Source organism: Octodon degus, unplaced genomic scaffold (assembly GCF_000260255.1).
Source record: "Octodon degus isolate 3935 unplaced genomic scaffold, OctDeg1.0 scaffold00278, whole genome shotgun sequence".
NCBI lineage: Eukaryota > Metazoa > Chordata > Mammalia > Rodentia > Octodontidae > Octodon > Octodon degus.
This window is the reverse complement of record NW_004524854.1, coordinates 898,187-912,117: the sequence shown is the minus strand read 5'-3', so window position 1 is coordinate 912,117 and position 13,931 is coordinate 898,187. Positions and strand designations below refer to the sequence as shown.

The 13,931-nt window shown below is 44.8% G+C and overlaps 1 protein-coding gene across 5 annotated transcripts; it reads right to left on the bottom strand.

The window, feature by feature from the left end:
• Positions 1-416: 416 nt before the first annotated feature.
• Slitrk2 (SLIT and NTRK like family member 2) lies at positions 417-4,917 on the bottom strand. Of its 5 annotated transcripts, none has more exons than XM_004646698.1 (3): positions 4,372-4,917; positions 4,073-4,235; positions 417-3,856 (listed from the first exon to the last, which is right to left on the bottom strand). In XM_004646698.1, the coding sequence occupies exon 3, from the start codon at positions 3,811-3,813 to the stop codon at positions 1,276-1,278; it is 2,538 nt and encodes an 845-aa protein (XP_004646755.1). In that variant the 5' UTR covers positions 3,814-3,856; positions 4,073-4,235; positions 4,372-4,917; the 3' UTR covers positions 417-1,275. The 5 variants fall into 5 exon arrangements, with proteins under 5 accessions (XP_004646755.1, XP_004646752.1, XP_004646753.1 ...); XM_004646695.1 differs by having other exon boundaries at positions 417-3,844; XM_004646696.1 differs by having other exon boundaries at positions 417-3,844; positions 4,083-4,235.
• Between the last annotated feature and the right edge of the window lie 9,014 nt (positions 4,918-13,931).

Below are 13,931 nucleotides of genomic sequence, written 5' to 3'. Positions count from 1 at the left end.
TCCTTAGTCTAACCTTTGATCCTAAAAGCAATAGGACATAATGTATACATTTTTATCTCTGCTGCCTTGAATTTGCAGAGAACTTATTTGGGAAGTTTTAATCTCACGTTTGAAGTTTTCCTTCAAGGTATTTAATGGCTCGTACGTCTTTGTTAAATGAGGTGTGTGGCGGCCTCTACTGGTGTGTGTTTATAGAAAAATGTTTCAATAGGCAGAAAAAATATTAATTTCAATTAAAAAGTTAGAAATACAGGCTCTTTCTTTTAAATATACAAAAATATCTAATTTAATGCAGAAAAAATATATTACAAGTTGTGTAACGTATTCTTAATTAGGAAAATAATCTAAAACACCAATCATGTTAGGGTAACGTAATGATTTACGGAAGGGCATTAATTGTTCAATCCACTCTGATATTGGGTTAAATATATTTTATTAATGAATTACTAATCCCATATGAGGCAGCTTATTACCTCTAGTCCACTGTTAAATCCCTTTAGTTGACTTAAATAAAATCACTTAAAATAAATCCAGAGGAAAGGAAATATTTTACAGTTAAGTCTATAGAGTCCTAAACTAGAATCATTTGATGACAGACTCATTTCCATAAATCAAGTAAACTGTACGTTGACTTAATATAGCTGACATATAGATCTATTTTACAGTGGTCTCATTTTGAAAAATACAACACATTAAAATAAGTTCAATTTATCAAAGCTAAAAGCAACGCTTAAGTCATGTACTGAAAGTGCAAAGGCACTTTAACACAAAGAAGTGATACCCAGTGGCTGTACTTGGTAACTGAAGATGGAAATGCCGTGTATTATTATTTACAAAAGAAGTTATAGTCCCAAAAGATCTTTGGAGATCTTCTACAAAGTACACTAATTATCCATGTTCATGTGAACAGTTTGCCTATTCTTATTTCATTCACTATAATCTCCTCTTTCTACTCTCATACTGGAAAAAAGAAAGAAAGAAAGCAAAAACAAAATCATAAACAAAACACATGAAAAATTCATTGTTGAAACATTCATGTTCACTGATGCATCCTAAGAAGAGAAGGAAAAAAAAAATAGTGAGGGGAGAGTGAGAGAGAAATAATTTAAAGGAAAAACTTGCAACAGCAATACCTTTGCTTCACCCCATCTCCCAAACATTTTCAAAGTCCCCCATTAACACTGGGAAGGGGAGAACACAACAAAAGCAAATGCAATGCTTCCAACAGTTTAGAGCAGCATCCTTTGATGCCTTAGGATTGTAAATGATTTCCCTTCACAGCTGACTGATTGCAGTTTGTTTTTCCAGAACTTCGAGGTAGTCTGGTTCTGATTGCGGCTTAGCTTGCAGTAGAGGGTGATCGGGCTTTGACTGCCCCACAAAGCATTTCCTGGGAGTTCCATATAAAACGGTTTTATTGATTCTGTCTTGGTTTTGGCGTCGAGATTCATAAGAAGGGGTGAACTGCCTTTTAGGTAAGGTACAAAAGTTGTAGTGGACGAGGCCTGCGCTGGGGAGTTCCTTGACTCGCTCAGCAATATTTTGATACAGCAGCTCGGGCTCTCTTGGTGTGGTCTGCTTTTCAAGCATCTCAGTGGCACTTATTGTGTAAGCCAGCGTGGCTGGCTCTTCCTTTTTCTCCTCCAGGTTGCCATAGCTAAATTCTTGCAGGTTGCGGTAATAGGCTACTGGGTCTCCTTCCTTCTGCATATAGATGGGATTTTGGCACATTTGACCCACAGGCGGAGGGATATAGTTGTAGACGTGGCCATCAGTTTTATCATGAGTCTCTGTGTTGTAAGACCCATACTGTAATTGGAAGGAACTTATGTCTAAGTTGTTGGCACTCCTGGGAACATTTGGCACTCCCTTTCGGCGTTTTAGGACAAAGACAAACAAACCGGCCCCAAAACAGACTGACAGGATAAAAACAACAAGCAATCCTAAAATTAAGACAGAAAGTGGAACTTCTGTATGTAGTTCAGGATAGGAACTTGGAGACACACTGAGTGACCGAGGTGTGTCTGTGTTGTGATTCATTGACAAAATGGTTCCATCTGATAAATTTGGATTCTCTGGACAAATGGCCTCCCTTCCCAGAAATTTCAGTATCTCCCCTGCATGCTTAGCGGGAGACTCACAAGTCACCTCATTGATGATGACAGGGGAATTGGCATGCTCCGTCCAGTCCTTTAGACCCATGATGTCACAGGTGCAGTCCCATGGGTTCTCTTGCAGATCTATCTGGATAAAAGCCGGAAGCTGATCCAGAACCCCTTTCACAGGCAGATGTGAAAAATGGTTGTTTCTCAGATTTAGCCTGGTGAGGGCTGTGCCCCCAAATATATTATCAGGTAAGGACCTCAGCAGGTTGTTATTCAGAAACAGGAGCTGGAGGTTAATCAAAGCATCAAAAGTCAGGGGCTTGATTTCCTTAATGACATTATACTCTAAATAGAGATACTGCAAGCTCTGCAGCCCATCAAACATAGAAGGATACAGCACTTCAAGGTAATTGCCATTCAGATAAAGTCTGCGTAAACTAGTCAGGTTTGTGAAGGCACCTTCCTGAATGATGGCGATCCTATTGTTTCCTAAATGCAACAAATCCAAAGAACTGTAGTCTAAGAGGTCATTCTTATACACAGTTTGAAGATAGTTGCCTGTTAGGTAAAGTTTCTTTGGACTGGTAGGTTTGGGCTGCAGGTCAGAGATATTAGTGAACTTTCTTTCTTGGCAGTTAACATTTAGACCATTGTCTGAGCTCTGAGAGGTGCAGACACAGCTACTGGGGCAGGTGAGGGGCACAGGGGACTTGGTCTGATACACCATGATTGGTCCAAAGCTCTGCCTGTCCTTTGACACAGTCACTCGAGGAGTTGGACGATTTCTCATTTTGGGTGGCCGGCTGGCTTTTGGAGCTCTGGTAGGGTTGAGAGCAGGATTCATTGTAGGTGACAGCCTTTGAATGTGTGTGTCACCATGGCTGCCCCTTTGACTGGAGTCACCCGCACTTTTTCTTGGACAGAGGTCTTGCCTGGTCAGTTGGGTCACATCTTTCCCATGCAACCTGAAGGGAGTTTCACACACAATCTCCCCCACAAAAACAGTTATCGTGTCTAGCCAGGCCTTGAGAGGAAGTAAGTCACAAGTGCAATTCCAGGGGTTTTCCTCCAGCTGAATTTCCATGATCCCTCCGATATGTTCAAGGACACCAGCAAACGGCATTACCTTCAGCCGGTTCCCCCTCAGGTCTAAGTGGGTGAGCAGGACAAACCGAAAAACATTGCTGGGCAGTGACAGCAGAAGGTTGTCATTCAAGATGAGCACTTTGAGCTTATTAAGTTTGCTGAATGCCCCTGCCTCGATGGCACTGATGTAATTGTAGTCAGCTTGGAGGTACTCTAGGCTCTCCAGGCCCAGGAAAGTGTCCTCCCTCAATACCTCCAGCTTGTTGTTATTGAGGTGTAGTCTCTTGAGGGTTTTCAGGCCACTGAATGCCCCGGTTCCAATCTCCTGCAGTCCGTTGTTACCTAGGTGAAGGGTCACCGCGTTGGAGTAATTGACAAATTCGTTTGGGTACAGCCTTGTCAGGAGGTTGCCATTGAGAAATAGCTGATAGATTCGATACTGGGGGGGCTGAAGCAGGCTGACAGTTGTAAATCCTTTGTTTTCACAGTTAATATTCAGTACGTTTTCCTTCTCCTCACACAGGCAACGGATCTTGCAAATGTCTTTGGCAGTTTTGCGACTCTCCGTCTGTAAAATCCCGGCCACGGTTAACACACTGAGGAACCAAACGCCGCTCAGCATCTTTAGGCACCTTCGGTGTCAGCTCAGGTACCTACAGGCAAACCTTGAATGGGGGGCCGGGGGTGGAGCGGGGTGCGGGGAAGAAAGAGACAAGGAAGCCCGATTAAAATGGCAAAGCAAGGAGGCGGAGTGGAAGGGAGGGAGAATGAGGAGGTGGGCAACACAGCAGAATGAAATCACTGCATTTTTCCAAGCGGTTTCTTCTCTCCTCTCCCTTCCCACTCCCCCAGCCCACCCACACACGCGTTCTGGAACACACATGCTTGCACCTGATTTCCCGGCGGGTCGCAGCCCAGCCGCGGAGTCATTAGTAATCGAGTTGTCCTACTAAATCCAGCCCGTCTCCTCCTCCCCTGGGATATCTCGACGAGATCTCAGGCTGCTCGCCCGTCTTGGGCTCCCAGCAGAAATTGCTCTACTTTCTTTCTTTCTTTCTTTCTTTCTTTCTTTCTTTCTTTCTTTAACTGCGCAAAAACGGGATGGGAAAATCAGCCATGGAGGGCTGGCATGGGGATAGAGGTGTAAGAGCAGAGACAGCTCAGGGTGGGGGGTACTCACACATCAGGAGAAGACAGGACCCCCCTCCTCAGCAGTCCGCCTGGAGTTTAGCATCTTCAGGAAGAGAGGGAGAGCAAGGTAAAAAGAAAACGCCGCTTCCAGAGGGGATGATCTGCTTTTTGTCGGTCGCTTTAATTTGGTAGGGGGGCGGGGGGGTTGCGCAGAAATTAAAAATCCGGCAGGCGGCAGGAGAGGAAGAAGCGGATCCCAGCGCTGGGAAGCTGCGCCGCCGGGGATCCGGTGGGACTGCGCAGGGAGGTCGGGGTGCCGGCCGGCTGGGGCGGCGGGCGGCGGCCAAGGCAGAGCCTGGACGCGCGCTTCCAATCCGGTGGCGGCGGCAGCAGTGCGTCTAGCAGTTTGAATTTGAGAGGCTTTGCAGGCTCTCCGGGACAGGACTAGGGTGACGTCACGGGGGGAGGGGGGAGGCAGAGGATCGAGGGCGAGCGGTGGGGGAGGGTGGGGCAGATGCTTCCCTTCTCTGCAAGTGGCTTTGCAAAGCTCAATTCCTGGCTGCGTCAGTGGATTCTGAACTACTCCATCTCCAACTCCTTGGCGGCAGGAGAAGCCCCTGCCAGGGGTTTCTCAACGAGCGACCTACTAAGGTGCTGGCGCCATCAGAAGTCCTCTGCCAGCCTTTCTGGTCGTTTTTATCTTGTCTCCTACACACTCCCTGAAGGACATCGACATAGCCATTCCAGGGGGCTCTCATCCCTAATTCTCAAGCAGGCGTCCTGACCCTCTCAGGAGAGACTGCTCTGTGTGTGGGGGGGCAGGGGGGGGCGGCGGAAGGACAGCTTGGATGTTGGGTGCAGAGAGTGAGGTGTTTGTGTACTAGGGTGAGGAGTTCTCCTAGGGGACTGATCCTACAGAGGGAGCTTTGTTTCAGCGCAGAGAGTATCACTCTCTTGGTGGTGACCGGCCAAATACACATTACCCTAGACTCCCAAAGCCAGCTCAACGCTAGCTTGTAAGCTGAGATAAACAAAAAGAAAATCCTTCTCCCAGTGAGATGTATACCTAAGCTAGGTAACCAGGTTTAATGGTGTGCTTTTTGCCTGAGGAAGAAGAGTAGGTGTCAAAAAGGCTCTGGCAGGCTGAGCCTGAGCTGGGAAAGGGATCCAGAGAAGGGCGGCAGGGGTAAGTAAGCCAGAAGAATACAGGAAAGTAGCAGAGGACGACTGGCTCCTGCAGAGGAACAGGGAAGGAAAAGGCATCCTGACCTGGGACCTAGCACAGCAGGGTCTGATCTGGCTCTCTTGCCAGGTATGCCCTGTTTCTATTTGTAGATTCTGCAGGCCCTCCAAGCTCTGACATTCCATTTGAGTTCAAATAACCTTTCCAGAGCATTACTCATGGCCAGGTGTTGGATTTTTGCCCTCATTATCTCCTTTCTTCTTAATTATCCTACAGTCCCAGGCTGAGACTCAGGAGTTTCCCAGTGTGAGTCCATTTGCAAGGTGTGAATAATGTCTGGTGTCTCCTGGAAGGGCAAGGGCTGCCCCTTCTGGGGTGGGGAGATATGCCAGTAAATAAATGGATGAAATGGAGTGAGGGAAGAAACCAGTAAATGCTATCTATGCCTGTCCCACAGAACACCTCAGCTTGCTTTTCCCCTCTTCCTTCCCAGACCTGCCAGAGAGAGTCACCATTGGGTCTCCATTGTCTGGTCACATGCCTGGTAAACATTCATACGGGATGAGCGAGCCATTTGAGAGTGGACAGCTATTGCTTTCTCCATCCTTCTTCTTTGTTAAAGCTGGGGTCATGGGATCTGGGATCTGGCAGCTGACACAAGCTCCTTCCTTCCCAAGACAAAGTGGGGCAGTTCATAAACTTAGGTACTCATTCAACCTGTGGCTCGGTGATGACCTGTGAAAATTGCCCCACCTTTCACCCATCTCCTTCTCCATCCTCGAAGGAGTCCTCTTTACTGCTGTAATGCTTGTTTGCACTTCAACAAGATCCTTTCCTTTTCTTCTCAGACTCAAATGTTCCTTCTCTAAGCCTCACAACAACCTTGAGATGCTCAGTCTTGAGGGGCAAAGGAAGCGGCCCAAGGCTTGCCCCTCCCTGCTGCAGTTGCACCGTTAAATATAAGCAGGCGGCTGCATCTCAGGCACAGTTAGGCTCTTTTTCATAGCAGAGGGATGTTTGTCTACCAATTATCAGTTTTTAAAGGAAGATTGTTTCCTGGAAGATATGGGGTTTTCATTCATTCAGTTGTTCAACAGTTACTAATTAGGTCAGTATTGTATAGGAGGAGAATCCTATGTGACAGCTGGACAAGACCTTAGAAATCAAGTTTATTTTACAGATGAAGTTCCTCAACCAGGGAAATGCTCACATGGTAAAATTCAAGACACTAAAATTTAAAAAAGAATATAGGAGTTCTGAGTCCACCAATTTCCAAAGGGCTCATTGCAGTTTAACATGACTTAGAGACTGTCTATTTAAATTTAAACAGTAGTGGTGGTGTTTTATATAAATGCATTCTTTTTAATTTTAAGTGAAATATCAAATATTACTTCTAGCTTTCAAACATTAAATTTTGACATTGTGATACTGTTAATAGTACTGGAGGACAGAGACTGTTTTGCTGGAAATTTCAGGAGGCGAGAAAGTGACAAGCAGGAGAAGAGAAGAGAAGGGAAGAGAAAAGGAGAGGAGAGATGGGGATAGTCGGCTCTTGAAATTCTTGGCAACTGTAAAATGAAGGTGGGAAGCTAGCTGAGCAAAGATACACTAGGGATATTTGTCACGGGTCTTCACTCTATGACCAGCCTCCTACAAGGGTCCTGGACCCTTCTACCCCTCTCTCCTGCCTGTGTTTGAGCTGAGCATCCACAGCTACTTTCAGAAACACAGTCCTTGGGAAGATGTCAGCTGCAAACCCGATAGGCACTTTTCACTAAGTTTCATTGGGCTTCGCGCCTCAGGAAGAACTGCCGCAGCACTCAGTTAAGAGTGGGCTTTTAAGGCGGTGGAAAGGTTCAAGATGCGTTGCGAGCCCAAGAGAGGCAAGGACGATCGCTGAAATAATGAAAGTGCTCCGCTCCTCGCCGAAGCAGGGAAGCTGCGGACTCCGAGGCCTCAGTTTCCCTTGTCTCTAAGTCAAGAGAGTTTAGCTTAGGTAGACAAAGCCTTTACCGGACGCCAAGAGGGCCCAAGGGCCAAAAGCCCACCTCCATCCGGGCCGCCCTCCGGGCCGATGCTGTGGGGAGACCCGCAGGCCTGAGAAGGGGCTCTGCCTGCCCTGTCCCCTTCCCGGACCCCGCGCACCCTATCAGCATTTCTAGGCCAATCCCATGTCCGAAGGGTTCTTGGAGAGAGGAGGGGTCTTGGAGAGTCTCCGCTAGCCCCAAACGGGACATGAGCCCCCACCGCTGCTCTTCCTTCTTTCCCCCTATCCGCTAGGTGCACGATACTCGGCCCAGAGTCCCGCAGCTGCGACGGCCACTCGCGCTACCCTGGCCGCGGGGTTTGGACACCGCCGGTGCCTGGAGCCTTCTTTCGAGCGGCGGTTCCCACCGGGCCCGCGGCCGCTCCCATAGGCGATGACCACCCGGCTGCGCGAGGCGCCGATCCGACCACACCCGCGCGGACGGTCCGCGGCGAGTACACCCCAGCGTAGCCGGAGAGTGGAGGGCGGCCGCCAAAGAGAAGCTCTTCGCGGACCGCGCGGGTCTCCCCACGCCAGTCCTCCCGCGAGGCTGAGAGAAACCACCTCATCAGCCCAGTCGCAAATGCGTCCCCGACTGTTCGGAACTTACCGAGTGAGCGTGCCTCCCGGATCTTCACCCGGAGGCGTCCGCAGCATCTGCGACCCGCAGAAGCACAGGGGCCGCACAACCTGGGAGCGGCGCTGCCCTGGAGCAAGGGCGCGGCGGGAGCGCGGGCGGCGCCCCCAGGGCAGGCAGATCCCCACTGGCGCAGCTCGCTACAGGGCAGCGCTCCTGGCAGGCAGGAGGGAGGCAGAGGGAGGAGGAAAGAAGAGCAGGAGGGAGGAGAGAAGAGGGAGGGACGGTGGCCCCTCTCCCGCACTTATCAATCACTCAGCGGATCAACTATCCCTGCTGTGCACCCGGGAGGGGGGTGCACCAGTCCACAAAGGAGCTGCTGCTCCATGCCTCTGACAAGCGGCGCAGAGCGCTGCTCACGCCTCTCGGCCCCTCTTGCCTGGAACTCTGCCCAGCTCTTGCAGCTTCCACCGTGGGCTGCAGCTCGAATTCAGTCAAGTGAAATACGGATGGCACATGGTCGGTACCATATCTGAGGGGAGACTGAGACCGCGGGGTGGAAGGAAGTTGTGGGCAAGTGAAAGAGCAGCGGTCTCTCCAAGCTGGACACCCTCCGGGACGGCCGCCTTCCGTAACTAGTGAGCGTCCAACCGTTGGAGTTGGAAGCCAGATATTTAAGGAACTCTTACAAAGATGGTAAACAAGGAATTTCCATATGATATAAAGCTGAGCTAGACTTGTGCAAATATGTTCACAAAAGCAGCCCTTAATAGCATTCCAGTCCCGTTTTAACACTGATTATTTTTATTCTGCACAAGGTTGCCTGCATCTACTAAAGCTTTTTTTGGTGGTGGTGGGGGGAGCTATCTTTCTTTCCTTTTTTTGGAATCTTCTTCCTTTAACTACTAGTTCTGAGTGCAATTCTATGAAAAGAAAGCGATCCTTGAACGACTAAACGTGGTTCAACAAGATTTTTACCAAGAGCTTGGCGGGTCCCCTGTGGATCTGCTTTCCTAGGGGCCTGCCCTCCACTCTTTCGGTGTATTTGGGGTGACGTTGGAGGTTTTTAATTTAAACCAGAAATAGGGCGTTCATTTCTTCGCACCAGGATAGGTCATCCTCAAACGTGGTCTTAAGTGAAGTAACCAAGTCCCTGGTCCTTTTCATACTCCCTGTAAGACTCTGCCAAGCTCCCTGTTTGTCAGGATATCCGGAAACTCCGTGGTGGAAAGCTGAAAAGGAGTGGAAGGAAGGGTGCAAAATCAGAGCAAAAATTAACTGCAGGGGTAACAAATCTGCAGTAGGATTTGTTTTCAAAGTTATTTCTCATATTTCTTCTGCCTCATGTCTATCCGCATCCTTGCAAATATTGGGCCTCCCCTTCCTTTGCTTCACTTTCTTTTCAGGATGGTTTTCTAAGAAGATCATGGTGAACCTTTTAAAGAGAAAACCATTTACTGATAATCTCACATTATGAACATATGGAGTTTAGTTTAGTGATTGTCCAAAGAATTATCTTATAATCTTATCTCTGGGTTTTAATGATCAGTACTGTTTCTTTTAATTCATTCTTGAGAAAATCTTTTTGAAATTTTCTTGCCATTCAGATAAGCAGCTTTAGAATAACATAGTTCTCACACATGCACATGGGCAGGCTATTTACAGTTACGGATTCAGAAAATTATCTTTATTTCTGTAAAATACTCAGTGCACTTTAACAGTGGGCTGGGCACATCATGTTCTTATAAACTGACGGCTGTTAATGGTGTTATTTCTCTGGCTTTACTTCATTCTGGACTGTGTCTTCTTTTCATGTAGTTATTTAACAGGTGCCGTAAACAACTCCAAAGCCCAGAGCTAAGGAGCCATTCAAATGCGGAGATAATGAGATAGTCATGATAGAAAAAGGAGCCAGTATACTGAGACTGGTGGTATGTCTGTAGCCAGAGGGAGGGCACAGAAAAAGCAATAACTCGTACACAGATGACATGAGAAGCATAATATTAATGATAAAAACATTTTATTTTGGTCCAGTAGAATCATGTAATGCATCAGTTTTAATTTGCCTTTAATTATATGCCATGCATCAATTTTAATTAGCCTCCTGAGCAAGTCTTAACATGCTCACCAGCCTGCAGAAAACATTCAGTAGCTTGGCTTTCTACATGGGACCACACTGATATCACAATAAGATAAAATGAAAAAGAGCAGACTTTCCTTTTTGTCAGCACAAAGTGTTCAAGTAGGTGGGAAGCTTTTTAAAAAGGTGTCCTGAATGCACACAAACACATAGACAAAACGTAGTGAGCAATAGAAAACTTTCTGCCAGGGCTGTCACATAGATAATTATAGTAGAGAACTAACTTGAAAAATTTAAATGTACCAATTTATTTGAAAGCTGTTTTATTATACTGACTTTTCTGAAAGTTTTAATGTAGAGGAAAATTTCCAAATACCAAAGATACACAAACAGGTGTACTTTGATGAATTGATAAAAATCATCACATTACTTCTTTAGTGTGGTATGGTACCATTGAAATACAGTTCTATGATTGTGTGCTGTCTTCTCTTTTTAGTTCATGTGACAAAATGGAGCAACAAATTTGAACTTCCCTGGATTTTTATAATTTTATTTTGAAAGTAGAAGAGAACAAGAAATCTCATGTAGAATAAATGAAAAAAGTAGATAACGGTTCTAGGACCATAAAATACTATTCAACTACTAGTCAGAAAGCTAAAAAGAAAAGAAAAGAAAGAAAGAAGGAAAGAAAGAAGGAAAGAAAGAAAGAAAGAAAGAAAGAAAGAAAGAAAGAAAGAAAGAAAGAAAGAAAGAGAAACCTCACACAGAGTCAGTAATTCTGAGACAGATGCGTTGCTTTTTCAGAGTACTGTTTCTTTTGAACCAAACATTTGAAAGAAGAGTTCCAGAGGACAGACAGATTCCTAAATAAAGAAAGAAATGTGGCACAAAGAGGACATGCCCTTAATACCAGTAATTATAGTTTAAAGGATATTGTAGACTTTGGTTTCTGATGCTATTGAAAGTGTGGATATTTTTAAATTCAATTATTTTGATTATTTTGGCAGGCACTGTGGCCTGGTTGAAATAGTGTGCCAGAACCCAGAGGAGTCTGTATTTCAGGCAAACTCATCCAAACCCTTGCAGCCAAATAACCTGGGTTCAAATCCCAATCCTTGTGCCTTACCATGGAGCCAGAGCAGACTCTGCTGCCTCTTTCGGTTTCTGCCTGTGTAAAAGCAGCTGCCGAGTAAGGAAGGGCAGGTGAAAACCTTAAAAATCGCGACATGGTAAATGTATGTGCAGGGAAAACTTGAACCAAAACATTGCTAGCCTTGATTTCTCAAAATAAATAAATTATCCAAAACACGATGATTTTTAAGTGAAAAAGTGGTATTTTAATTTTAGTTGAGCAATAGAATCAAGATTAGAATATTTAAGATTTTGGATGGGGATGGACAACTCAAACATTAAAAAAAAAAAACCTTCAAAACATTCCATCACTTTTCCCCCAGATGGTTGATTATGTATAGATAAGAGATTCTTACCCTCAGCACTGTTAACATATTGGATGAGATAATTCTTACTTGATGGGGTTTGTCCTGGACAATGCAGGAGAGGTCCCAGCATCTGTACAACATGCAAGCGCATAATGTATGCATAGTCATCATTTGCGTAAATATGTATAATGTGTATATATGTGTATCAACACTCTAGTTGTAATTTTAACACTTGAACCATGTAAAGCAATGTATGTACATTATTAGTGGCCCTGCAATTACAAGATCTCAGCTGTCTGATGGTCTGTGTTGCTGTCTACCGAAGTCAAGGACCGTCCTTCGTGGCAGGGTGCTGCACACTGGTGTTGCTCCTTAGGAGGAAATACATCTTATAGCACGATCCTGGACACTGTCTTAGATGGAAACAAGAGTTGTTTGAAGCAATATCACCATCATGATAACCTGGTACCTGGAAATATTCTACTGCAGTTTGATTTTAAAATTGGCTGGCTCTGGCCTACTGAATTGATTTCAGGAGTAGCTAAAAGATTATGTTTTGTAGTTTGAAAACTCTAGCATACTGGATTGGACAGGAAGGGAGGAAAATGGGTCAGAAAGGAGGACAGGGGAAATAGAGACTAAGGGAAGAGTACAGAGAAAGGAGTACCTGTGGCACAAAGTTACAGGGACATTTAAGGTGCTTGATACATTATATCAAGTGCCACCAGCAATGACTACTATTCCCTAAGGGCTCTGGATTATTCCCTCTTGTTGGCTGAGTCCAGTGATTCATCATTCAGAACTACGGTTAAGCTTTCTGGAACTGAGAGTAAATATACATAGCAACAACCACAGATTGCACAGATAAGGCTTAGGACAGCGTTCGTAGGTATTTCCTTTATCCTGACACATTCTATTCTATTAATCTCACTGCAACAGGATGTTTTATTTTGGTCTGGACTTACAACCTAATATGTTCAGGAGGAAAGCAAATTTATTGGACTTGACATTGCACTTTACTGGAGTGGTATAATGCAGAGCAGCCTCTGTACTAAGTTCTGTTGATTTTATTTATGTATTTATATTTGGCTAGTATAAATATATGGTAAAGTATGTGCTGTGGTAGAGAGTTTAATGCTGACTCTGCTGGAGCACTGAAAAATGCTTGTGTGCAAGATGTCCAGTTCTAAAGAGTTACAGCCAGAAGAGCAGCTACTAAGGATTTGCATTAAGTATTTCTGATTTTTAAAAATTTCACCATTTGTAAAGAGGACCGGTCTATTAATATTAAAAAATGGCAGAAATAACACAATCCAGATATACCCTGAAGTTGTGATTTGCACCAAATGAAACAGGCTTTAGAAATTGAGGTTTTGGAGGGAAGTGTGATATCTAGAATGTAAATAAATTCTTTCCCAAGAAATAGCTGGATGCCACTTTTAGCCATCATTGCAAATCAAAGAGGGGAGGATGGCTTTTTTAAAACTTTGAATCTTGGTGACTTGTTACTCAGATGTGGTATCAGCTCTTTGTCTTCCTTCCATTCTTCATCTCTCAGGTATTTCTTATGTGAGTTTACAAGAACACCTGATTATGGCAAGTGAGAGCTCCTCTATGTCAAATGTAACAGTTCCAGTGCATATGTCAAATAACTTTTGCATCTGAACATGCTCTAACCAATGCATGGTTCCTTGATAAAACAATGAAACTTTCATGACTTTTGATAACTTAATATCTGTGAATTTCTCTTAGAAAAAGAGTCAGCACTATATTTGAGGTGGAGGAACCATATAGAATATCTTTTTTTTTTTTCAGTACCGGGGATTGAACTCAGGACCCTGTGTTTGCCAAGCAAGTGCTTATTCTACTGAGTTATCTGCTATCTCCCGGGCCCAGAATATCTTTCTTTTTTAAATTTAATTTTGAATAGTAAAAACAGAAACAAAAACAAAGAGAAAAAATGACAGAAACAGGGCAATACACAATAACACATATGTTACAGATTTTCAAAACAAGAATAGCTAATTAAAATGGTTGTTATAGCACCTTGGGTAGTTTTGGTACAAAGGACATTGTCTGGGGACCTGGGAAAGCAGGGGGAGGGCTTTGTTGTGAGAAAGCACGCACTGAGGTAGTCAAGGCTAAGAAGGCATCACTTCCCAGGTAACTCAGGAGAAGAGGGGAAACAGCAACAGCGTACTAGGATATTACTTGATGAATCAGAGAACATCTTTATGAATTACTCTATACTGTTTCACTACTCTGCACATGAGAAAAAAATGATTTGTTTTTTGCTTTTTTTTT